This window comes from Pithys albifrons, chromosome 3 (assembly GCF_047495875.1).
Source record: "Pithys albifrons albifrons isolate INPA30051 chromosome 3, PitAlb_v1, whole genome shotgun sequence".
Lineage (NCBI taxonomy): Eukaryota > Metazoa > Chordata > Aves > Passeriformes > Thamnophilidae > Pithys > Pithys albifrons.
Window position 1 is genome coordinate 40,205,075 of NC_092460.1, and position 26,259 is coordinate 40,231,333.

Consider the following 26,259-nt stretch of genomic DNA (forward strand, 5'->3'; position numbering starts at 1 on the left):
GTAAGTTTGGCTGTTGACACTAAAAGAAATGTGGTTTTTATTTCCTGGGTAATGTTAGAGCTTTAGTGTGTATATACCTGAGGAATGACCACCCCTCTCTTTCTGCATCTGAAGGAGGTTTCTTCACTTCTGTACCGTGGGGCGGTTTGAGCTCGGTGTCGATGTGGGTATTTATTCCCTTGGCAGACATCAGTCACACTTTGTGCATTTTGATAATTTACTGTGATCTTTCTTTCTTAGATTACTTAGATTATAGTCAACATTTTTTTTCTGGTAATGGCAGGACTGTGTAACATAACAAGTCTATAATCAGGTTTAGATGGACAGAAGAGGCACCATTTATTCTGCCTGATGCTCAAAGTCTGTTCTGACTGGCATTTTTCAAGTACTTTACCTCTGTTAAGGTATGTTGCCTAAATAATATTTACATCCCCCAATTTATTAGGCTTTTTTAGTCGAATTTTAATACACTATGCAACAGTGTAAATATTTTATACTATCCCTCATTCACCTTTATTCAGCAGGAATGCAAATTGCAAGTCATTCTTTAACTGAAGTGCCTGTGCTGGAAGACTAGATATGGCACTGGAGAATCATTATAAATTATTCCTGGTGTCTCAGCATTTGCTTCTGACCACACAATTTTTGACAATTTCTAATTGATTGTACACCAAAACTAGAAACCACATATTTGTTATTCTCACCCTTGGTACAGTTCTCTTTTATGGTCTGATATCCTGAGGGAATTTAACAGCAGAGTCAGTCTAAGAAAATTGTTAAGTTTTTAAGAACAGAAAGAAATAAAGGACCTTTAGGATATTCACTGACAGTTCCATTTACTACTGTCTCTTAATCTGTAAAAAGTTTTGAGAGGGAAATAATAAATTATTTGCTATGGTCAGAAGTACTGGAAAGGGTTTATCTTGTCTCTCAGTCAGCCTTGGACTGGGAAGGCATGAGGGACATATTTACACATAGAGAGTGGAAGCTGCAGTTCTAGAAAGTGCAGAGCTCCAGAGGTTTGTCTGTTATAACACACCTTCTCTGTCATCCAGGTTTATGTACTGATTTTTATTAGGGAGGAGTTTCTCTAGTGTGTCTTTCTTGTAGGAATGCCCTTATCAAAAGCCATCACTCTCAATCCTTGCAATGTCATATAAAAGGTGCTATAACAACATCTGTAGTTCAGTGGTTTTCTCTTATTTCAGTAGTTTTCATTCCTCAAATGAAGATGAGTTCAAAGTTATTTTTTAGAAATTTCTGCAGTGATACTGCTGTTGATCCAGAGACAGGGATGATGCTCCTGAGGAGTTTTATGATCCTGTGTGAAAAAAGAAAGTTTCATGGTATTTTTACACGTTAGAGAGTGTTAAAAAAGTTTTAACAATGTGATTCTAGGACTAATAGGTTGTCTTTAGATCTACCTTCTGCTCAATACAGGGCTGGCTTACAAAAACAGATGAAATTACTCTTTAAGTTTTGAAAGCTCTAATGGTGGAGATCTCACAGCTTCTTTGGGCACCTTTTCTAGCAGTGCACTCCTCCAGGGGGAAGAAATTTTTTCTCCTGTCCAGACCAAATATCCTTGATATGACTTACACCCATTGTTTTTTGTCTTTTAACTGTGCACCTCTAATGAGTTTTAGAAAGTCGAGAAAAAAACAATACAAGAATAAGAAGTACAGTAGAATTTATAATAAATTACGTTTCTGATTGTGATGCAACATTTATCACTTAAGAGCTCTAAATGACAGATGAAGGGAGTAATCCAAGGTTACTGCTATCACGAAGAGATGGTTATCCTTCTGAGACAAAACCTTACTTAACTCCTGGAAAACTGGCAAGTTTTCTTCTTACTGGACATCTTAAAGCACCTGCAGATGGAAACCCATGTATGAACTGAAATGCCAAGTATGGAATCATCACTGCAGAGAGGAGGTCCCCTTTTGAAGTCTTGTTATTAATATAAGATTACCTGACCCTAGGAAAATCAAGTGGAGCTAGACAATTTTTAACTGTGTTGGATCTTACTTTAATACTAGTGCTTCTATAAGGTCCCCCAGCTCATCCATCTCCTTTCTCATGTTTTAATTTCTATTTCCCATTGCTAGGACTTCACCTATTTTCTTCATAACTAACAGGCTACATTATCTATAGCATGATTACTTTCAAAGCTCCAAGTGCTTCTTTCTGTAAAGCCTAAAACTGGGAAGACATGTAAAGATTAAGACTCTGTATACAATGACTCTTTTTGCAGGGGTAGGTAGAAAAGTGTGCTAACCAAAATATTATTTATAGTGTATAGCACATAAATCAAAACTTGGGAGCTTTTGTTACTTGAGCTGTCTACCTAATATATTTCCTCCTTCCTATCTTTAACTATGTTTTTCTTTGGTATGGAAAATTGTTTGATCTTTTCTTGTAATGAATTCTGGCCTTTCCTTGCAGTGTACCCGTGGTGAACCTCTTCTTGACTGAACAGTCACCAGTTCCCTCCTGCTCCTGCATATGTTCCTAAAGCACAACTTGCTCTTCCTGGCAGTTTTTAAAGCAATGACAGACCCATGATCCAAAATTTGACTGTCTTGGCTCTGGACACTGTTGCCTTCCCTGTCAGTGTCATGGGGTCTGTGTGCTGCAGTGTTCAGTGTAAGCAATCAGGCTCCCAAAGTGTTATTAGTGGTTTGCCTTTTTGCCTTTTGCTTCTTTCATCAATCTTCACCATAGAAAACAAAACCAGGTGTATCTGCTCACCCTTCTTAGGGTAGATCTAAAGGAGAGGTAAAATAAGAGAAGGGGAAAGCTGCTAAAATGGAAGGTTTATTGTCTTTAGAGATAAGTATGTCTTCCAAGGCAAAGGTGGTTAATATTAATGTATTCCTCTAACTGTGGCCATTCATCCTGCCTAATACATGAGCAAATCACTGCTTCTTTCACCACCTTGCTTTGTAGTCACATCTTCATCTCTTGAGAAGGAATATTTGTCTCCACATACTGTCAAGAATTCCAAGGACTTGAAAATAAGATCTGTGATGCCCCCTCCCTAATTCCAAAGGCACACACTAATGTTCAGTCATTGTTTATCCTAACTTTTGGGTTATTGATTCTCAAAGTAGAGAGTCTGCTGTATGCTTTAATGTTTCTGCTTCCCTGTTGCTCCTCTGTTATTATTTGGGATTAATCTAACCTGATCTTTACTTTTTGTGGAGTGGAACCCTTTGGCAGAAAATAGCCCTGTACTATGTGACTATCCCTCCCTAATGCACTGTGTGCCAGTGGGATTCTCCATTTTTTTTGTGGTTTCCTTTCCCTTTGAGGGAGCAGAGAGCTTGCTTTCTTTTTGGATTTTCGTGACCAGTGCGTTGAGAGTGTTGTGCTTTCCTGCTTAGTCCAGTAAATCACTGAGACAACACTGATTCCTGGAGAAAGTCCCCTTATGCCAGGTGGGTAATGACAATATAAACCAGTTCTTGATAGATAAAGAAATTATTCAATTCTCATGCAAAACAATGCAATTCTCCCCCAGCTGTCTAGTAAGCAGATCTTCAACATGTGCGAAGATGATGGGGCTGTATGCAAGTAATTCTGTATTAGGCAAAAGGGAAAACAGCTTTAAGCCTGGGAAAGTCCAAATCGAGCAAACATAGCACTAAGTAGAAAAATGGCCATGAGCTCTACCAGTCACTTTGGCAGTTGTCCATCAAACTCCTTTCCAAACCTCTGCCAAGAACATGCCTGAGGCAATAATCTGAGCATATCTTCTTGCTTTAACCCCATTGCACTCTGAGTCCAACATCTTTTTATAGTTCCAAGAAGCTCTAAAACAAAGATCCATTCCCAACATGTGATATATTCAACTTGCAGTTCATCATCCTTAAAGCTCTAGGTAAAGTGAGAAGTGTTGTGCAGGCATCCACTCATCCTTGGTGTCCTTCATGCCAGTTTTTACAGCAGAGAACTTCCTAGAGGAGCCATGAGCAGGTGGGACCCTGGTACAGAGTCCAAGCTCTTGAAAAAGGAACACTTTCTCCATCATTATAATTTTTTCTCCTTTTCAGTGTCTGTGTGACCTCATTACCCCTCCCACCCCCAGTTTATTTATGAATAGCCTTTAGTATCGTGTCATATGTCTATGAAATGGTCTGCATATTTGGTGTTGGATGCTAGGACAGCACTTTTCATGTGAGCTGTAGGGAGTTTCCCCTCCCCTTGCTGGAACTTCTCATCACAGGGCTTACCCGAGTGCTCCAACCATTGTTTATTGCAAAGCAGAGGGGTTTTGCTCATGGTGCATAAATCATCCAAGAATTTGTATTGAATTATTCTGCTGGATGCAGGCCTGTGACTGGAGTGAGATGATTTACTTACAGCTCTGAATTTCACAGACTTTGCCAGTCCTGTAGGAAGTGGTTCTCTCTCTCTCTGTTTTGGCAAGGGCCTGGTCTTATTTATTGGTGCTTATGTGAGAGATGGAATTTTAAACCAGTAGGCATTGCAGTGCTGAGACAAAACAGATCCCTGCTTTCTGATAAACATAATTTCCACGCTTCAGGTCACTGTCTGAGCACTTAGATCTTCATTATTGCCCATATTCCTCATTCCTTCAGTGGGATTTTCAAAAAGTACTTCCAGCAAAGGATGTTCATATCTACATCTACAAGCCAAGGCTTTGAAATTGCTGCACAGCTTCTTTCTGTCTCCCCCTTAAACTGTGAAGTTTTGGAGGCAGCTAGAATTCAGTTTTCTCTGTGTGCAAAACTGTCTCAGGCTCGGTCTGTATGGTGCCTAAATTTCACAGCTAGAAACTTGTATTTTTTAACAGGAATGAGTGATAGCTTCCAGTCCAAAAGGTGTCTTTGGCGGTTATATCAGTGTATTTAGATAGGAAATTGACGTTTGTTTTTTCAAACTGGAGAAGTAAAAGACAGAGGTGAGAGGGCACATTTGGAAACAAAAGAGAGAGTTCAGCACATTTTAATATGTATATATGTATATATATATATATATATATATATATATATATATATATATGCATGTGAATGTTTGTAGGTATGTACAGCTGAGAACTGGAGGGAGTAGGAAGCAGCTGCTGCATGTGGGTCATTACAATTTTGCTTATCTTTCTTGTAAAACTGCTCTTGACATCTTAATCTCTGTAGAAAGTCCTGGCTATAGCAGGCTGGGGTGAGAAGAGGTCCTTTTCTGACTCCTTGAGTGCTGACCCAGGGGTTAAGGCAAGCCCATATCTGGTTTAAAGTTATACCCCAATACTAAGATGACTTGTATGAGGATCTTCTCTCTCTCTCTCTGTACATAAGTTACACTAGGACAGACTACAGCATTATCTGTCTAACAGATGACCCAGATGACAAGTGAAGAAATTAAGAACTGGCCACCATGTAATAATTATGCCTAGAAAACATAAGCGTAAAGAAAATTTTCAACACAGGAAATCTTTGAACTTCCTCAGCCAATACTGAGAGCAAAAAAATGAGTATTTTAATGCAATATTGAGCAGGTGATTGCTGATGTCGTGTATTATTTTCTTGGTGGAACAGTTGCAAGTGAAGTGCTCAAAGATCAGAGAATCACAGAATGGTTGTGGTTGGCAGGGCCCTCTGGAAGTCATCAGGTGCAAATTCCAGCTCAAAGAGGACCTTCTAAAGCCAGTTTCACAGGACTGTGACTTGATGTTCCTTGAATATTTCTTAGAAGATGGAGATTCCAGAACTTCCCTGGACAGTCTATTTGAATGCTTAATCACCCTCACAGTAAAAAAGTGTTTCCTGATGTTCAGGGGAAACGTCCCATGTTCTAGTTTGTGCCCATTAGTCTCTTTGTCAGAAAAGAGCCTGGATTAATCCTCTTCTTACTCCAGACAAAAGTGTCACCCCTCTTACCTTTCTCTCAGACGTAAAGTGCTCCAGTCCCTTCCTTGTGGCCTTCATTGGTCTCTATCCAATGTCTCCGTGTCGTGTACTGGGAAGACCAGTATTGGACAATCTGGTATATATTAATCTCTGTTGACTTCAATATTAATTGACATTAGTATTAACTTGGCCTCAGGTAGCCAGGCTGCCTGCTGTGGATCTTTAATTTGCCAGGTTTGTTCTCCAGCCTGTCAAGGTCCCTCTGGATGGCAATATGGCCCTTTATCATATCAGGTCTCAGTTCTGAGTCATCTGCAAACTTGCTGAGGGTACACTCTGCCCCATCATCCAGGTCAGTAAGGAAGATGTGAAACAGGACTGGAGGCAGTATTGACCCCTGGAGTACTGTGTTAGCCACTGATCTCCAACCAGGCTTTGTGCCATTGGCCACTACTCTGGGACTGGCCATTCATTTTCATCCCACTTCACTGTGTGCTCACCCAGCCCATACATCAACAGCTGCCCAGTGAGAATCCTATGGGAGACTGTAAAGGCCTTCCTGAACCCCAGATGGACAATATTCACTGCTTTCCACCCATCTTGCAACCCACATCAGCACAGAAGTTTATCACGTTGGTTAAGCATGAATCCCCCTTGGTGAAACCACGCTGGCTGCTCCTGGGGTTTTTCTCGTCTTTAATGCATCTAGAAATGGTTTCCAGGATTAGCAGCTGCATCACCTTTCCTGGGATTGAGGTGACGCAGATTGGCCTGTAGTTTCTTAGGTCCTTCTTCTTGCCCTTCTTGAAGATGAAGGTGACATTTGTTTTCCTCCAGTCTTTGGGCACTTCTCCCACTTGCCATCATCAATCACAGGGTTATCAAGGGTTGTCTTGCAATGACATCTACCAGCTCACTCAGCTCTTGTGCATCCCATCAGAGCCCATGGACTTCCAGTCTGCTTAAGTATTCCCTGACCTGATACTCTTTCACCAAGGCTTCACCTTTCTTACTCCAGCCTTTCTGCCTGATCTCTGGGACCTGGGATTCCTCAAGGCCTGAAAGATAATGAACCAAAAACTCTTACATGCATTTAACTTACAGGATGTATTTGAATATGTTTTCTCTGCCTATTTTTCAGTCTTTTTCACAGAAGTCTTGAGGACTAGCAATTTAAATTATACTTAAACAAGAAAGTTCTATAACTCTCTCATTATCTCAAAATTACAAGAGGCAAACCTTGCATTCTCAAAGTGTGCAGTGATATTGTGACAAAACAAAGGGATTTATTCTTGTTTTTTATTGGAAATTTTGAAATGCTTATTAGCCACTAGATGGTGTTTATCTGACAGTATTAATACTTAGAGTGCAAGTACTTACCACTTCTTACCTACTCAAGCAAACACATGAAATGAATTCAGACTCTAGTAAGGATTAATTGTGTTAGCTTGGAAAACAAGGGCGCATTCATGAAATATTAGTTATTATAAAGGAAAATTATTTAGGAAAAGAAGTAAGTATTTGAGCTTCAGACTCAACCTAGATGATGAAAATTGTACAAATTGTCTTGTGAAAACTGAAGATTAGAAAACTTCAAAAATATCAGTGACCTCATATTTGTTCAAGTAACAAAAAGCCAGAAGATTAAAATTATAATAGGTACTTAAAAATAGGAAGAAAAATGCTAGTAACTTCCTTGCCAGTCTAAAAGACTGATTTGCTATATCATATTAAAGAGGTTACTCTTTATTTCTATGAGCTACAGAGTTTATTATGAGAGAAAATAGATGAGTGAATTATTTGTTTCTTACACAAAGTGTCACTTGGTGTGCTGAGTAGTTTATAAAATGAAATTGTACTCCCTTCCACATAGGTAACCTCTGATTGACGTACATCATTATTGACTCAGCCTCAGGTAGGCAGGGTACCTGCTGTGCATTTTTAATTTTCCAGGTTTGGAGGGCTACTGACAGTTTTTAAATAATGCTAAATAGAGAATAAAGTAAAGAAGGCTAAAGAAATACATAAGACATAGATTGTCTTGTGCATGAGTTCTTAGAAGTTACATGACAAACACTGCATTACTACTCTGGCTGAAAATGTCCCTTCTTAGGAAGGTCTTATGGCTACTGCAGTCTCAGAGACATGAAGAACTCTTTTTATGCTAAAAACATGAGAGGCATCTCTGACAGCATAATGTAGTCAGGCACTTAATGCATGAGGCTAAGGCCTGCTGTTACTGCATCTAAAGTGCTTGTGTACGAGTACATTGTTATTTTTACATTCCTGAAATTCCCATCCTCTTTGTGTCTAGATCTCTGATAAAGGGTTTTTATAATCTGTGGGGATCTGGACCCTTTACAAAAGCCGTGCACACATCAATACCCTCAGGCACATGGTGTGACTTGGGCATGGTCCTGTGCAGAGCCAGGAGTTGGACTCCACCATCCTTGTGGGTCCCTTCCAACTTGGCGTATTCTGTGAGTCTGTGAAATCAAAACATGCCCTGTAAAAGCCCTGAAGCTTTGTATTTTCCCATAAGAGAGAAGAGAATGCAGTTGCAGTGCTTCTGACTGCCCAGCATCTTGTTTTCCTGCTCATTTGGGAGGGAGTCAGCCTTAATTTCTGTCTTGGTCACATTACACGTTTACTTATTATGCTTCTATTGTTCTTTCTATTACACTCAGTAAACAAAAGCTTTTTTCAGTTTATAATTCATCACCACAAATTATGCCCTTTCAGTTGCATTCTGACAATTTCTTGGAATGGATGCATAGTTCATGGATCTATAAAGCTCAGTGAGTGGCTTGTCCTAGTTTTACTTCCTTGCAGGACACGATTTGACCTTTTGATATTTTAAATTGCAGTTAATACACAAATTCTAGTTTATGTAAGTATGTATGTATATATGTATTTATTTATTTTTGTTGCTATTATTCTAGATATTTTCCCTAGGTTTTTTAGTACATATTCCTTTCCTCCTTACACATCAGCTGCTCCCTAAACAGTACCCTGTTATTGTGCTCAATAGTACTTTTTCTTGAGCCAAGAAACCAGAGGAAAACATAGTTGTATATCTAAGTGAATTTTGGAATTTCTGTTGTGTTATTTTGACAGTGGATTTTTGTCCTAGGGGGCACCACCGTTAATACTGCACAGTGTCTTGGAAGAAAATATATCTGTAATTTTGGCAAGTTTGGCTCCAGACTTCAAGCCCTATTGGAGGATACAGCAAATACTTGTTAACTCATGTTTTCAAACAAGAACTTTAATTAAAAGGGCTTGATTAAATGACTCTTGTGGCACATTTCTTTATTCTTGCTTTCAGGGAAAAAGGGCCAGATTTGCAACCATATTCACAAACACACCTGTAATCACTCTTTACTAGTTATTCTTGATCTTTATATCCATTTTAGGGAAAACCATATGCTTTTTTTTCAGATAGAGGCTCCTTTCTTTGTTTTCTGTATGCAGAACTAGTTGGTCTTTCTAATGGACTTCTTTCCTACCTCAGACTCAGCTGCACTGTAATTTATCTGAGGTTCTGTAGTTGCTTTTTCCCCCTCCTCTTAAAATTTTAATAAAAAAGTTTTGCAGTCTTTTGGCAAGTTGTTCCAAGCGGGAATGTCTTCTGCCAGGATCCTTTCTTGGCTTCCACATTCACTCCATTTGGTGCACTCTGTGTATATCTGGATATGTTTCTTCTTAAGACTGTCTGGATGGAATATGTGAATACACTGTCAGGCACAACCATGGTGGAAATCTCTGAGATCTCTGGATGCACAGCAGCCTCAGTGCTGCTGCTGAGTAGTAATTCCTCCCAGGTGTCCCAGATGGTTGCAATAAATACTTGAATTGTGCACTGAGAAAATTTCTGAGTGAAAAAAATGACAAATCCAGAAAAGTTTGGACATAGGCAACTCTACCTGGAGTGAGATGGTGGCATGGACAGAGCTGTTACGTCCTGTTTCTGATTATCTCACAGTGGCTGGGTCTTTCCCTCTACTCCAGCAGCCTTTCTGAAATAAGTCTGCAGTTTTGAGATGGAAACTTCCACTTGGTGTGAACTGTTATCTCAGAACAAAATTAAATCTGTGTTCTTCACTTGGTATGTTCTAGAAATTCCTTCTCTGCTCTACCTTCAGTTTAATGGTAGGTTTCTTCTGGTGACAAAGGCCCCTGAAAGAATTAATTGTGTTCCTGGCTCTCTGCAACAGGTTCCCATTTTCTCCACTGCTCTGTCCCAGCTGTCTGTAGGCCGATACTGGGAACTGTCTTACTGTGGGTCAGAAAAGGAATGCACACCTGAGCTGGAAGCTGGAGAGGGAAAGAAGTTTTTAAAGTGGTATTAGTAGTAGAGATGCTCTGATGCGCAACTGTATTTTTAGAAGACTTCTTGTCCTTCTTGACAGTAGAACCACTAGAGTCTTGTCCACAATCTGTGCAAATAGGTTTATTTTGAAGGCATATTAATACACATAACTTGTTTGACCATCTGCACAGGGAAAACCTTCTGTAGATCAGTTTAGTCTTGCATAGAAACTTGAATATAAAACACCCCTTCACCAAAGGGGTGATGGAATGATTTGTAAACATGACATAACAGCTGGCCTAGAATTGGGTATGGAAATGAAAAAACTGAAGAGTTTTGAACAGATTTCCCAGTTAGGTGACTCACAGCATCTTTCCTTGCTTTTTAAACTTTGTTCCTGAACATCTCCAGAGTTCTTTCCAGCACATGTCACGCACCACATGCTTTATTCCCATTCCAGGTATCCCACACTCGTTTTCAGAGTCAAAAGCTAAGCTTTTTTTATCCTCTTTTTCTCCCCCCTTCATCCAACCTTGGCCTATTTATAAATGCACGACTTGGCACAGGACTGCCGTGACCAACGTGCAAGAGGAGGGTTGAACAATCAGTTGTTCTTTCTGATGTTGGTTTTGCAACCAGACAGACTGAAGTGCATTGCAGATGTTTGGTTTAAGTGTTGTATGGGTGGAGCACAGGGAACAGAGTAAACATTTTCACTGTGACCTTCTCAACAGTTTTTTATTTCAGTTGTGGGAGGGAATACACTTTCCACAGGTGGTTGTTGTTGCTGTTGTGGTGTTTTAATGCTGTTTCTGAAAATTTCCTGGAAGTGCAACTCTTGTTCAGCTTCTGAAGGTGTTATGGGTCATTTGACCAAGTCTTTCCTAAAAGACATGGTTCTTACTCAAGGAAACTCAGTGCTTGGTCAGTGACCATTTCAGCAGCCTTTAGAAAGCCTTCTGAAGTGAAAGACAAAATTTCACCTCATGCTGTATCAATATAGAGACCAAAAGCCTTGGCTGCTGCTCCTGATGGGAGCAGTACACATTCTTTATCAAAGCCATTTGCCCCTTGCTTTGGGTGAACACCTTTGTCCTCCTGGCACACGTGTATGTAAAGGGACATTTCCCTACATTAGATTACAGCCAATGTGGAAAAAAAGCTCATGCAATGCCTAGGGCACACTGTGGCATTCTGCAGTATCCATGAGATACTTTGGAAAGAATTAGCCCTTACCTTTGGATATGTGTGAGCTGGGTGTGAGTTAGCTACTGAGGTAGGGCAGAACTCTCATCTCAATTCTCCTCTCTTGCCATGCCAGCATAAACTGTGAGTGATTCCTTGTGTATAATAAAGTTAGACTGGTTTTATCCCAATGTAAATAAGAGAACATGCCAAGTTCTTGGTGCAAATATGCAAAAACTTGTAAAACTTCCTTTTCTTGACTTATTTCATTCTCTACCATTGAAGAACACTCTTTTCCCCCTGTTCATTCACTACAAACTCCAGAAGTGGCTGCAGTAGATGTTGACAGAGATGGTCACAGGTGTTTGCAAAGCCTGGAGAGACAGGACAAGGGGAAATGGCTACCAACTGACAGAGAGTAAGTTTAGATTGGATATTGGGAAGAAATTCCTCCTGTTTAGAGGAATTAGAGAACAGTTCTTGTGATGTGTCAAAAAATGTGAAAGAATATGTCTATGTTCTGTATTTTTCTAGCTTGATAAACCCTTATTTAAAATTATGCTTCCAAGCACTGTCATTCCTTCTCCATAGATTATTTCACTTTCTGGAACATTGGTGGAAAGAGCTTGGGTGCATGAGTCTTCATTATTTTTCTTTTTCAAAACAGTTTAGCCACAGAGCACTATGGAGTTTTCTTCTTGGCAACTGCTTTTTTCCATACTGCCAGGACATTGTTGAGCTCTTCTTACTTTCTTTTGGCACGGGTGCAAATAGCAACCCTTGGCTTTATAGGTTACAGATCACATTTATCACTGGAAGGCTTAAAAGTTCTAGGGGAAGCCTCATGAGCCATAAACTTCAACTTCACTGACCCTGGTCAGCTACTCCTTAATGCTTCTGGGGTTTGAACCCTTTCTGTGTTAATTTGTGGCCCTTTGTCAAAAGAACAGACATTTTCAAACAGCTTAGACTGTGGGCTATTTTTCATGTCTGCTTTGAACTATTTGAAGCACTTTGCTAGCTGTGTGTGTTGCCCAACTCTACAAACAAGGAAGAAGCAAGAAGACATAATCAGAATAATCTCCCTCTCTTCCTCCTTGCTCTGTGTTGTTAGGATGTGCTCAGTGATGTTTGCTTTACTGTCAAATTCACTGTGTGTCACTCCAAAGGAAACTTGAGAGCAAATTGAGTTTTTCTTTATCCTGTGCTATTCCAAGGCTAATGCTGCTATTGATTGAATCGCACAGCATTGAAGAAAAGGTACAGCCCTTATGATTATTTCTATATTTCAATCAAGTATTTCCTTCCTCATTTCATATTAAGAAAATACTTTAAAAAAACCCCAGTAAATGTGAATATAAACAAATCCCTAAAAATTGCCAAAAAATTCCCTGACATGTGCCAGATTATGGGCAGTCTCAGAGCATTCTGCTTATATTTTCAAAATCAAGACTTACAGTCACAATTTTATAAAAGATACTGTATCATATCATATTTTCTTATATTCTCTGTAAATATGATAATCCGTTGCCCCAAGGTGCTTAAAAACCATTCTGTGATGTGAATATGGGCCAACTGAACTGATACATGTTGTTTAAAGAATGGTCACTGCAAATAGGATTCCCATTCTGATTTGTGCAAGTCATCTTTCTGAAACAGAAGGCAGACACAGCTAATAAGGTTATTGCCCAAAAGATTCCTGAAATTTCCCTCATTTCTGTGCTGGTGCTCCAAGTTATGGCATCCCCTTTTACTGAAGATAATGTTTGTTTATCACCTTGAAGTGATTTTATTCTGTTTTCCTTTTTATGATTGCTTTTATCCTTTCTGGAGGATAAACAACCTTGGTTAGACATAAGCAAAGAGAGGCACTCATGGAAGGCAACACTGAAATTGGCAGGATTCACTGCCAGCTTTTCTGTGTGAGAACCTGGAAGTGTGGAGTTCTTTGCAGCTGGGATGGTGTGAGAACAGCAGGGTCTGTAGCAATAGAAACCCCCTACTGTTGCTTCCCTCATCCATTTCATCTGAGCTGGAAATGACTGTGGAAGCTTGTCTTCTTGTCCCATGGCTCTCTGCCTTGGTTGCACTCCTGCCCCTGTCTCTCCTGTGGCAGGAGCAGCCTGGCCCTCAGACCCAGCTCCTGGAGAAGGACATTTCAGTTTGACTAATGCTGCTGAAAGGGCTTGAGCTCAACTCAGTAAGTGTGGACGTTTGTCATTAAACCCTGTCAGAATAGAATTACATATGTTAAGAGAAATCTTGGACCTCCAAAAGTCTCATTTAACCATTTTCATTAGGAAATCTGGGGTGCTGAACTTGGGTAAAACTGCGAGCGAGATCAGTATAAATCTCAAAGTGAGGTTGTGCTCAACCTTTCCAAGGATCAAGTGTTGTCCATCATTTATTAGACAGGATATCACAGATTTCTTTTAGTTCTTGCTGCCACCATAATGTGACTGTGTCTTGCTGACTCAAATGCCATGCCCTGAGTGCTCTAAGTGTAGCTGTTTTCTATCCAGTGTTGCTTCATCTTATTCTCTGGCTTGGGAAATGTTTCTAACCATGCTGGATTTTATCTAAATTTTGGTGACTCCTTGAGCTTTGTGAAGATCTTGGTGTTCTGCAATATTTGTATCTACTCCTAATGGTCCTTTGGAATGATCAGTGGGGTTCATCTGTGTTTAGTTTATTTCTTGCAGTGTGATTCAAGAAGATGCTGGGCTGAGCACTACAATTTATTTATCAACATTCTCAGTGGACTGTACTCAGAGCAGAAACTGTTTTTTCAAACCAGCTGTCCAGAGGTGTGCAAGTAAAATTTTCTTCTTCAACAGCAATTCAAGATTACTCATCTTTTAAGATATTAGAGGATGTTGTCAGTATGGTCCCAATGATGTAATTTTCGTGATTATCACTGATTAAATCTGGGAGGACTACAGAGACAAAAAAAAAAAAAAAAGTGATCTACATACCCCTCTGAGGACCCAAGTATTTTTCCAATGTTTTCTGCTATATCACTGATTCATTTTAGTGATGAAAAAGCTGTGGTGTCCCCTGAGCAGATATTAGGTATTTATTGTAATGATACCTACTTAAAATCTGCTCCAGAGAACGACACAGGACTGTCTTTAAGTCCTTGGAATGGAGAAGCCCAAAGTGCCAAGTGTCTAAATGATCTGGTCATATTGTCTTCAAGGTTTTTTTTGAATTGTCCTTGCCAATTAGTGTTTTAACTTTCTGGGATTGCTAAGTAGCTGTAAAACACATTTAATAACTATAGCCTTGACATATGCTTTTTTTTTTTTTTTTTTTTTTAGGAAGTATTTTGGAGAAAAGATAGGACTTTATTTTGCATGGCTGGGTTTATACACAGAATTCCTCATTCCATCTTCAGTAGTTGGAATTATTGTATTTCTATATGGATGTATAACCATTGAAAGTGACATTCCTAGGTAAGTTTATCTGTGATCCACAATTTGTTACTTGAAACTTATAAAACTGCTTTCTATTCTTAATCCTTAGTGAGAATAATTTCTTTTAACTCACTTAAAGAGCAGTGATGAATCATTACCAACCCTGTGAACATTATAAACACACCTGCATTGAGCAGATATGACATCTGAGTGCCACACAGGCTATTCCATGTCTCAGCTCCTGAAACACAACTGTTTAGTGAGTCTACTGGATTATTTTAAGTTCTTTTTCTAAGACATTCATTTGATTTTTATGAGTGCCCTTATCTTCATGCCCAGACAGAAAGTCACCATGTGGGAATCATGGAAATTAATTCAAACACGCTGTCCAATACTCTTGGGTTATTGGTTCTTAGTAAAATCAGGCCATTTGCACAAGTAAGATGAACAGCTGTTGAATGACGTAGCACAAGCCAGCAGCTTGAGGGAGGTGATTCTGCCCCTGTGCTCCACTCTGGGGAGACCCCCCTGCAGAGCTGCCTCCAGCCCTGGGGGCCCAGCACAGCAAGGACATGGAGCTATGGCAGCGAGGCCAGAGGAGGTACACCAAGATGGTCAGAGGGATGGAGCAGCTCTGCTGGGAGGAAAGGCTGGGAGAGTTGGGATTGTTCAGCCTGGAGAAGAGAAGGCTTTGGGGTGACCTCATTGTGGCCTTCCAGTACAGAAGGGAGCCCAAAAGGAAGATGGATGAAGACTATTTCCAAGGGCCTGGAGTGACAGGACAAGGGGAAATGGCTGCCAAGTGACAGAGAGTAGGTTTAGATTGGATATTGGGAAGAAATTCTTCCCTGTGAAGGTGGGGAGGCCCTGACACAGGTTGCCCAGAGAAGCTGTGGCTGCCCCATCCCTGGAAGTGTCCAAGGCCAGGTTGGATGGAGCTCTGAGCACGCTGAACTAGTGGAAGGTATCCCTGCCCATGGCAGGGAGTTGGAATGAGATGATCTTCAAGGTCCCTTCCCACCCAAACCATTCAGTGATTCTATGTTTGTACTTCACAGTATTCTCCACCTAGATAGTTAAAGAAAATAGTTGAATTTTGTGCTGTGCATCCTGAGAGTGATACACTACACAAAAATTGCCAAAGTGAGTCAGTGATGTTAGTCTGCTTTTCAGTGAAAAGAAATTAAAAAAGGACACTTTCTCTGTGTTCTCTGTTTTTGACTTCTGGTGGAGACAGGATACTGCATTACCAGTACAGCTCCTCACACTCATGATGGTTCCAGCATTTCCTTAAATGAAGTGACAACTTTCAAAGTGGATCACTCAGTAGGACAGGATTACTGATAGGTAAATGATGAACTGAACCACATCTGAGCCAGGGTTTATTTTCTTAGCTTGATCGCAATGAATCTTGATGGGCTGTGCCGCTCTGTGGGAAAGCTTGTGCTAACACTTCAACTTTAATGAGATTTATGCCTCAGATGTATCTGCAGCACCCTCTGCTGCCTTTTGAAATAGAAGAGAGCATTACTGTAACAACACGAGTGCTGGAAACAGCTGTACGCATGTCATGCTATAATATTAAACATATTGATACTGCAGTGGAATAGTTCTTTTTTCATTTGAAGTCATAGGCAAAAAAAGCTATTTAATGATGGTCAGTAAAGGAACAATCATAATCACAATATTCCAGTTATCCCTTAAGGAATGGTGCAAGTGTTTCCTTAGCTCACGATCCTGGCAAGGACACTTGAGCTTTGCACCGCTTGGTTCATCTAAATGAGGCTGTGCAAGTAAAAAGTCTTTCAGAATCCAAGCCTTATGGGAAAAACTCGAAGCAAGGTCAGCACTGTCCTGTAGCATTTGGCCTGTTAAAGAGATACTGATAAGGATTTTTTAAAAGATTTCTAAAAACTGAACACATACATAGCAAATAAGAGCAAGAATTAAAATAAGAACCTTACACTAAAGATTTTAAATGCATTTAAAAGTCTCTTCTCTTACATTTTTTGCCCCACCAAATTAAACTAGGTGTTTTATCAAGGGCACTGAACTTCATTCATGACTACTTCAGTATTCTTTTTCATTAATTTAAGTCTGATTTGTAACAAATCATGTGATTTGACTTCAAAGATGGCAATTTCCACTTTGACTGCGTTTGAATTACTCATTTTCTAGTATGGTTAACTTCAGTCTTCAGTGATGTTACCTCCCCTAATTCACTAATTCAATGTAGTGATCAGTTTGGTTGAGTGTTTTGCTGTTTTCCTGTTGATATGGTGCCTGTAATATTTTAAAAATCATTATCCATGGCAACAAGCCTTGAAGAAACAAACAGCTTCTGTTCTCTGCAAATGCAAGCCACATATCTCACAAATAGCTTGTAATATCTGTGATGTGCTGTTTGATATCACTGCTATACACCTCTGTCTTTTGAGCTGTAACACTCAGAGGAGTGTGTGCACTTGTCATTCCTAGCAAGGAGATGTGTGACCAACGCAATGCCTTCACCATGTGCCCCCTGTGTGACAAGTTCTGCGATTACTGGAACCTCAGCTCTGCTTGTGCTACTGCTCGAGCCAGTCACTTGTTTGACAACCCTGCCACAGTCTTCTTCTCCATCTTCATGGCCCTCTGGGGTGAGTATTGCTTTGCATCTTAATGGTGTCATTTGATTTTTGGGCTCTGGATAGAGTAATAAAGTGCTGTTAGATTAAATGTGATGCTTTAGGAAGCTGGCAATCCTCAGGAGGCCAGCGAGGGTCTGTCTGTGCTGAGGCTGGAGAAAGCAATATTATAAGACTTTCTGCTGTCAGCATCAAGTCTTGGAATAAATGGAGATGAACTGTGTAGTTCAAGGAAGAAAATTATGTCCTCTCTCCCTCTACTGCCTTGTTTAGAATCATCAGATCATCAAGGTTGGAAAAGACCTCTGAGGTGATCCAGTCCAACCTGTGCATGATCCCCACCTTGTCACCAAGCCCAGAGCACTGAGTACAATGTCCACTCATTTCGTGAACACAACCAGGGATGGTGACTCTACCACCTCCCTGGTCAGACCCTTCCAGTGCCTGACCACCCTTTCAGTGAGGAAATTCTTCCTGAAGTCCAACCTGAACCTTCCCTGGGGCCACTTGAGGCCATTTTCTCTATGGAGGAAGTTGTGCCTTTAATGGCACTTCTGGCCTTTGCCATGTCTTTGTTCATTCTTCATCCTTTTATATCAACATGTCAGGTCCTTTTAACACCTTCTGCATTTGGGGCCAGAACGTATCTGAGGATTGGTATGATGCAGACAGTGGGAAGGGTTTAATTTAAGCACAGAGTGCGCTTCCTTGTGGGACAACTTAGCCACATAATTTTATCAAAACTTTATGGAGTTCAAAGAACAATGTGACTATTATAATTTTAGTTATAATATGTTTTAAAGTATTCCATTTAAACAGGCTTGGTTTTCTTTAATGACAAATATCCCTGTCTCACTGAGGATATCAAAACACTTCACAAACATGAATGAATGCTTTGTAGTATTATTCTTATTGTTTCTGGCCTCACCTCTGCCCTGAAAAGTGTGTGTACTGTGCTTCCATGAATTATTGCTGGTGTTATGCCCTTATTTACTGCAGATCCTGTTTATTGTGAAAGTTAAAGGTGTTATTGCTACTGTAAAAAGATTTTTTATTTCCCTATTCATAGTTCCCCAAATGAGATTTTCATTCTTAAGATGAACTAGACCAAAAATGTTATTATATTCTAGCTATTCCTCAGCAGTCAGTGTGTTATGCTTTGCAACCCTTTTAAAATTGTACAACTTGTTTTGAAAGGAGTGACTGGTAGCTTGGCGTTGGGTAAGGACAGCAAGGAACTTGCAGACCGAACACATCATGGAAGTAAGAAGTATTTACTCACCAGTTCCTGGAAAGCCTAGAGCAGAATTTAGAGAATATATGAGAACTATGACTCAGAAAAGAAAAAAGAGGATGAATTTACAGACTCTCACAATGATTTATTTTCTGACTTCATATTGCTGCCATTTACAGGGTGGACTGGTAGGTAAAGTGTCACAGCTTCCACTGCCTTGTCCAGGTTTTGGTGTAGCTGTTTAGGCAGCATCTGTATGCACAACAATTCTTTTGCTGTTTCTTACGTAAATAGCATTTTCCTGAGAGAGAATCTGTGCTGTAAACTTCAATCCATGCAAAGGGCCATTTCCACACAACCTCATCCAGAGCAATTGCATTTTAGCAGCAGCAGCAACGCAACATGCAAAGAAAAATGTTCATATAGCCTTGCACTAAGACAAATTAGTAGAATCTGTTATGGAACAGAAAAGGACAAAAAGTTCCACATGTACTGCTTTTAGAAAAGAATAACAAAATTCCTTCTGAGCTGTAGCCCTCCTCCAAAAAGTGTTTCTCACAGATTGGAAAAGTCTGTTCTTGGGCCCATGATAACTGAGCTTGTCAGTGCAAGAAAATACAGCTGGCATATACTAAGAACAGCAGAGTGAAATAAAGTAGCCTTTCCTAACTCTGCCCAGCTTGCCTCTTAAGTGTTACATTACACCCAATTCTGCTGGCTTACTACTAGAACACTCTGCTGGTTACATCTAGACCTCAACCTGTTGAAAGGCAGAGCTCATTCACTCACCTCTTACAGTAGTATACTGAAAAGAGTGAAGTGTGTTCATCTAGGCCACCTTCATTTCACAACGGTGTTGGACAAGAATTCTTTCATCCTGCTTGTTTCTCCCATTCTTTAAAGGGCAGATGGCCATAAAAGAATCATGCTTTTACCAGCTGATTCTGATACCTCATAAAGTGATTCCAGCAGACCTGCTTGCAGGTGACCATATTAACAGAATAGAGAGTAATGCCTGGCTGACTGCGCTTAATGTCACTGCTGTTCTGGGTTGCTGAAGTTCAGCTGTCAAATGTATTTATTAGGACAGTTTCACAGAATCACTGAATGGTTTGGGTTGGAAGGGACCTTAAAGATCACTCAGTTCCACCCCCTGCCACGGATAGGGACACCTTCCACTAGCTCAGGTTGCCCAGAGGCCCATCCTGCCTGGTCCTGGACACTTCAGGGATGGGGCAGCCACAGCATCTCTGGGCAATTTTTGCCAGGGCCTTACCACCCTCACAGCAAGGCATTTCTTCCATATATTCAATCTAAACCTGCTCTCTGTCAGTTTAGTTTCTCTGCTAGTGTAAGTCAGTGCAAACTTAGTGATTTCAGAACAGCTGCTGCATCAAGCCAAGGAAGTTCTTACAGAGCTAAATGTGGAACTGACTTTTTGTATAACAGGAAAAAATGGAATGAGTAATAGCACCCTATAAAACAACCAAATGTTTTTGTATTTAGGATATCTAAAAACCCTTGAGTTTTCAAGCCATGCTAAATATAGCTTTTATATGTTGTCTCCTCTGTAAGCAAGGAGCACTGATAGCAGCTTAATTGCTTAATGTCTGGATTTCTTTCAGTTCTGTCTTTAAATGATATTTATTTCTTTTATGATAGGAGGGTACCTGCCCAGAAAATATTTGCAAATAACTCTTGGAATAGATTAGAACTTGTAGGATGCAGGTTATTTTCGTAGTATTCTAACTTTTCACAGTGTTATCTTACAGTGTAGATGCAGTCAAAGGAAACTGAACTTAATTCTCCATTGTTATATGTCTTGTGGGGCCATCTACAAGTTGTTCAAAGTGATGTTAATACTGTTGTGATCTAACAATGTTTTTACGATACCCTTTTCACCAACTGGAAAGGCGAAGTGAAACATAATACAATGGAAACTGGTTGTTTACAGGTATAGCTTTTATCAGCATAGTGGCTGGCTTTAGTTGGCATGTACTGGTTTAGTTTTGATATCATTACCTGAAAAGAGGTGTCAGCAAGTCAAGAGTCAGAAGTGTAATTTCTAAGAAATCTATAAGTCCATACATCATGAGCAGCAAGGCAAAGGGCTGTCTAGAGGAAACAGCAATTAAGGGAGGAAAGTCAGGAGACTGTAAGTATGAGACAACAATAAAACATCTGTTACTTTATATTAATAAAAAGGAGAAGCAGGAGGCTGAGCCAGTGGCCAGCTCTTTAGAACAAAATCACCACGTCTATGCAGGACAAAACATCCAACTCTAGCACTATATTTCAAAACAAGGTCTTTTTCTACATGTTACTGATGATCCTTGTTATTTTAATAGCAGGCTACACCTACTTCATGGTGAATTAAGAGAGATGATGTCTTGAGTGGTAATAGCAGGTATGGGTTCAGTTCCACTCTCTCTCATAAGAACTTACCAGTGGCTTTGGGTAACCTATCTTGTATCTTTCCCTATTTTATTTATAAAAGAGAGGAATTATTGTTCCAGTGCTTTACTTGTGTTCTTTCTTTATGATTGGTCCAGAGACTGTTTCTTAGTGCTTAATTATAAAGGGTGTAGCATGATGGGATTCAAATATCAGTTGGAGCTTATAAGTAACACAAATGTTCACCATAGTGTATTGGATTTATCTTTTTTAAATGTTTTTGTTTTTTTTTAAAGCTACTATGTTCCTTGAACAATGGAAGCGTTTGCAGATGAGGTTAAGTTACTTCTGGGATCTAACTGGACTGGAGGAAGAAGAAGTAAGTTTCCTCTCTCTGTGCTAATTTACTGGATAAATTATTCTATATTTGAATATATGCTTTGATACTTATATTTCTCGTGAGTGTTTGCCAGCCCAGTGCAGTTCATTGCTACGTTTTCCTAAAGGACTATAATGATACAATTTTGAGTACCAAACTATCATTGAAGCAATAATTACCTATATCTTACAGGTCAGCACTCCAATGTTAATAATAAATGTTGAAAAGGATTATAACAGCAGATCATGTTTTTCTGACAATGCTACTGTACAGTGTACAGCAACAGAATGACAAAAACAAATACTTTGCCATATAGATGTTCCTTCATTATGTGTAACAACAGTTCTCTGGGATGATGATAGCCACAGGTCACATAAGCAATACTTGCATCCAGGTTTTTGTGGCATCTAGGATGCCTTAGGAACATCATCCTGAGCTCTAGGTACTTATCAACAGAGCTGTTTCAAAACATTAAACGGGGTTTGTTTCCTCACAAAGAGCTCTTCACTGAGCCATGGGGATTCCAGCTATACCTGAATTGACTGAAAAGAAAAACATATTTGCTTATTAGTATTTACAGTGTCCCTAATTTTGTTTCTAGTTCTGTTCTTAGGCATTGGTCTGTTCCTTTTACCAAAGGATTCATTTTAACTCTGACTAAAGTGAGTGCAGTTATAGCCATAAATACCATACTGAAAACAGGTAGACTTAGGACCTTCCCCTGGCAATAGATGCTGAGATGTTTCAAGAACAGGATCTTTTCAGGAATTCAGAACTGCAGCATTAGATTCTTTTACTGCTTGTGGTGAGCCAAATACCTGCCTGGAATATTTCAGTGTACTTTGCCCTCTTTTTTGACAATAAAATGCTCTCCAGTTCCTGGAAGGTGAATTGCAGGTCTGTCTTGGGAGGTTTTGAATCCATTTCTCCTCATGGTGTTTCAGCACAGTTCATTAAACAACAGACCACATGCAAGTCCCCAGCACTGCTACTTGAGCTCAGCTCAAAGAGGATGTTGAGTAGAAATAACACAAAAGGAATATAAGGTGACATCATGAACTTCATGATACAGTGTAGTAATGAAATTATTTCACTTTTGCCTGTTCCTCAGATAAGAATAGTTGGATAAAATGAAAACATAACACTGAGAACAGAAAGCAGACTCCAGTATTCCTCTTTTCCCATCACTATCCCATAATGCAGCAATGTCTTTAGCCCATGGGAGGCTCCCAAATATTCCTTCACGGTGACTTGCCTATAACCTCTTGTATTTTGCACTCAGTTTCTCAGCTTTTTCACTACCCTCTCTCCACTTATGACATGGGTGATGCTGACAGTACAACCCAGGACTCCAAGTGTGGGAGTTGTGATGCAAGCCCAGTGCCTCAGCATATCAGAAGTTACTGCTTGTCCTTGTGCAGTGTCATACTGCTCCCTGAGAGAGCAGCAATTCTGTACCAAGGGACACGCTGGAGAGTAAACTCTTGGCTCTGCAACATAGTGGATGAACCCACTGGATTTTACTGAATTTCAATTTGTTGTACAAAATCCTAAGGTTTAGCCTATTATTTGCAAAATGCTGTCAAAGCATCTATAGATTTGTGAGGTCCTGTGATGAAGAGGCCTGAAGTGGTAAAAGTTTGTGGACAGGAACTGTGGGATCAGCAAGAATCCTTTGTTTATGACAAGTAAAGGAGTGCCAGACAAATCTCAGCACAGGCTGAAGAATTAGGAATGAAGAACCATAAAAATAAGACTACAATGGACCTTGAGGGGCCATCCCATGTGCATGGTAGGATCAACTCCGCTTAAACCATTATGAAGAGATGTTTGTCTAATTTGCTCTTAAAAAAATTTGTTCTTAAATCTCCAGTAGTGGAGATTTCCATTCCTCCCTCAGTAATCCTCTCTAATACTTTCCTATCTGTACAACTAATAAGACTTTTCTAGTGTTTTTTAAATCTCCTTGCTACATGTACACTTTTTTCTCCTTTTTTCCTATTTTTAAAGATAAAGAAAGGGAATACTTCTGCCCTCTTTTCAATAAGCCAGAACAATATGATATCTCTGTCACCCTGTTATCTTTTTTTTAGGTGAACTAGCTCTTTCAGTCTTGATTCTTAAATATTTTTATAGACTCATAGAATCATAAAATGGTTTGGTTTGGAAGGGACTTTAAAGATCATCTCATTCCAACCCCCTGCCATGGGCAGGGACACCTCCCACTAGCCCAGGTTGCTCAGTGCCCCATCCAGCCTGGCCTTGGACACCTCCAGGGATGGGGCACCCACAGCTTCTCTGGGCAACCTGTGCCAGGGCCTGTCCACCCTCACAGGCAAGAATTTCTTCCCAATATCCAATCTAACCCTCCTCTCTGCCAGGCTGAAGCCATTCCTCCCTGTCCTGTCTCTCCAGGCCCTTGGAAATAGTCTCTCTCCGTCTTTCTTGTGGGCTCCTTTCAGGTACTGGAATGATTTTCTATATTTCTGTTTATTCTTGTTCATTTCTGGATATTTTCTAGTTGATGCAGCTCATTTTTGAAGAATAATACTCAAAATGGACATGACTCTTGACATGAACTCTTAAACAAAGGTCATGCAATGTATCATCTGCTGTCATCTGGAACTTTTTGTGGCAAACCCCACAAAACTAGATCAGGTTTTATTCACCTTTTATTCATGAGTTGTAAAAAGGTACTGGCACCAGATTTCAGTGGTGGTGAATTCTTTACAGGTATTGAAAATTGTATTGGAAAATGGAAAATTGTGTCTGATTGGGTTAGGCCAGAAGGAGCCAGAAGTGCAATGCACAGGACCACTTAAAAGAGCAAGAAAGGAACAAGGAAGATGTTCAGGAGGTTTAACAGGTTTAAGACTAAGACGGGGTTAAGTTATTTATTATCAATTTCTTTAGGAAGAGAAGTTACAGAACCAAAGCAGGGAGGAAAACAGCCATAAAAATTCAAGAGTTGAGAAGTATTTTATGAGAATAATATTATTGAGATAAATTGAAATAAATGCCTTCAGCGCAATTTTTGTGGACTCTTGACTATAAAGTTTTCAGTAAATTACTTTCTTTAAACACACTGGGCCAAAGCTTTTGCTTCAAAACAGTCACATGAGAGATTAATTTAGTCCATTTATTTGTAAATATCTTGGCAGTGGCAGTCTGAGAAAGCAGACTCCCCAAGGCTTACATGCATATTTGCAGCTGGCAGCTGTACAGACTTGGAGCATTTGTGTTTGTACATCTGAAATCCACAAAAATAATAGGTAACATTGGGCACTAACAGGAAAATGGATAATTGTATTGAAAAACAATTGAGCAACTGATAAATAAATGGGAGAGGGAAAGAAAAAAAAGTCAAACTCAAACCAGAACCATGAAAACAGGCAAAGCCTTGGAAATACTCACATTATCACTCAGTGAATCACAGAATCATTAAGGTTGGAAAAGACCTCCAAGGTCATAGAGTCCAACCTGCGGCCAATCCCTACCTGGTCACCCACAGCACTGAGTGCCACATCCAGTTGTTTCTTTAACACCTCCCATTCTAACGTCTGACAACCCTTTCCATGAAGAAGTTCTTCCTGAAATTCTTCCCCCTCAATATATCTTGCCACAGATATCTGTTTGTGGAACCCAATCAAACAGGTTGTGAATTTGTTTTTAGTCCAGGGTGTGTAATAAAGGCTTTAATAAAGGCTCTACCATGATGAAGCAGGGGTAGAGGTGGGAGAATCACACTCTTCTGCTTGTGAAGGAGCTGATGAAGGAGTGCGGAGGGACTCTAATTATTGATGCGAGAAGTAAAAACTATTGCCTTCCTATGAATCTTCAGAAATTTTATTTCTAGGATCTAGGATGGCCCTGCTTCAGGATTTTTTGCAAGAAATTGTACCTCATTTTGTAAACAATCTTGTGTTAACTGAACTAGAAAAGCAACTATAAAAGATGCAATTTTAGAATTTGTAACTGAACTAGGAAGTCAAATGGACAGAAAGTCTGCACTAACTGAAACACCAAGGAATGTCTACTCATTGGTCTTGTTATTGTTCAAATAGTCATGCTGCCATGCAGTTTCATTATAACAAGAAGGAACTTGGACATTTGTCTTCATTAGGAACATTTTTGATAAGATAGAATTTCAAGTTAAAATCCTGTGCCCTGTAAAATTGTTTCAAGGGGGTTTTTTTTGTGTGTGTGTTTGCTTTTTTTAAAATTTTTTGGGTGGTTTTTTTTCAGAATAAATCCCAAAATCTCATTCCTCCTTTAAGATCACTGTGGATTACTGCTGAGTTAAGATAAAGTAAGAAAGAAAGGTTGTTTGAGTAAGACAGAATTAAATAGCAAGCTGACACTGTGACATTAAATAAGTTTACACATCCATCCCATTCCTAACTGCATCTTCTCTACTATGTTTTCAAAATTCACTAGGATCTAATGAGTTTGATGGTTTCACCTTTTCTTTCACCTTGCAAACTATAGGAGCAGACCCTTTTCTGAACTTTTATTGGTATCTACCAAACCATGAAGTACAAGACATTTTTGTTTGCTTAAAAAATGAGGAAGGAGGTTCTAATAAAATAACTATGTAATGCTCTTGGGAAAAATGTTCAGTCATGGTAAAAGGGGAATTTGTAGCTACAACATTTTGTCTTGTCTCAAATCTCTCCTTTCATCCTCTCTACATTATTGGATTTCTTGTGCCAATGAGATATTTGGATTATTTTCCCCAGATACATTATCTCACATTTTCCCCATAACTATTCTAATTTTCCATGTTTCCAAATATTTTTGAACTCTTTGTATGCTTTTATTACTAGCTTTCCTTGGATTTCA

General features: G+C 39.6%; 1 protein-coding gene across 1 annotated transcript in view; it reads left to right on the top strand.

The window, feature by feature from the left end:
• ANO2 (anoctamin 2) overlaps positions 1-26,259 on the top strand; it is a 151,927-nt gene that overhangs the window by 40,427 nt on the left and 85,241 nt on the right. Inside the window, exons 10-12 of the mRNA XM_071549788.1 lie at positions 14,688-14,822; positions 17,262-17,422; positions 21,335-21,417. Coding sequence (XP_071405889.1) covers positions 14,688-14,822; positions 17,262-17,422; positions 21,335-21,417 — 379 coding nt within the window. The remainder of the gene's footprint in view (positions 1-14,687; positions 14,823-17,261; positions 17,423-21,334; positions 21,418-26,259) is intronic.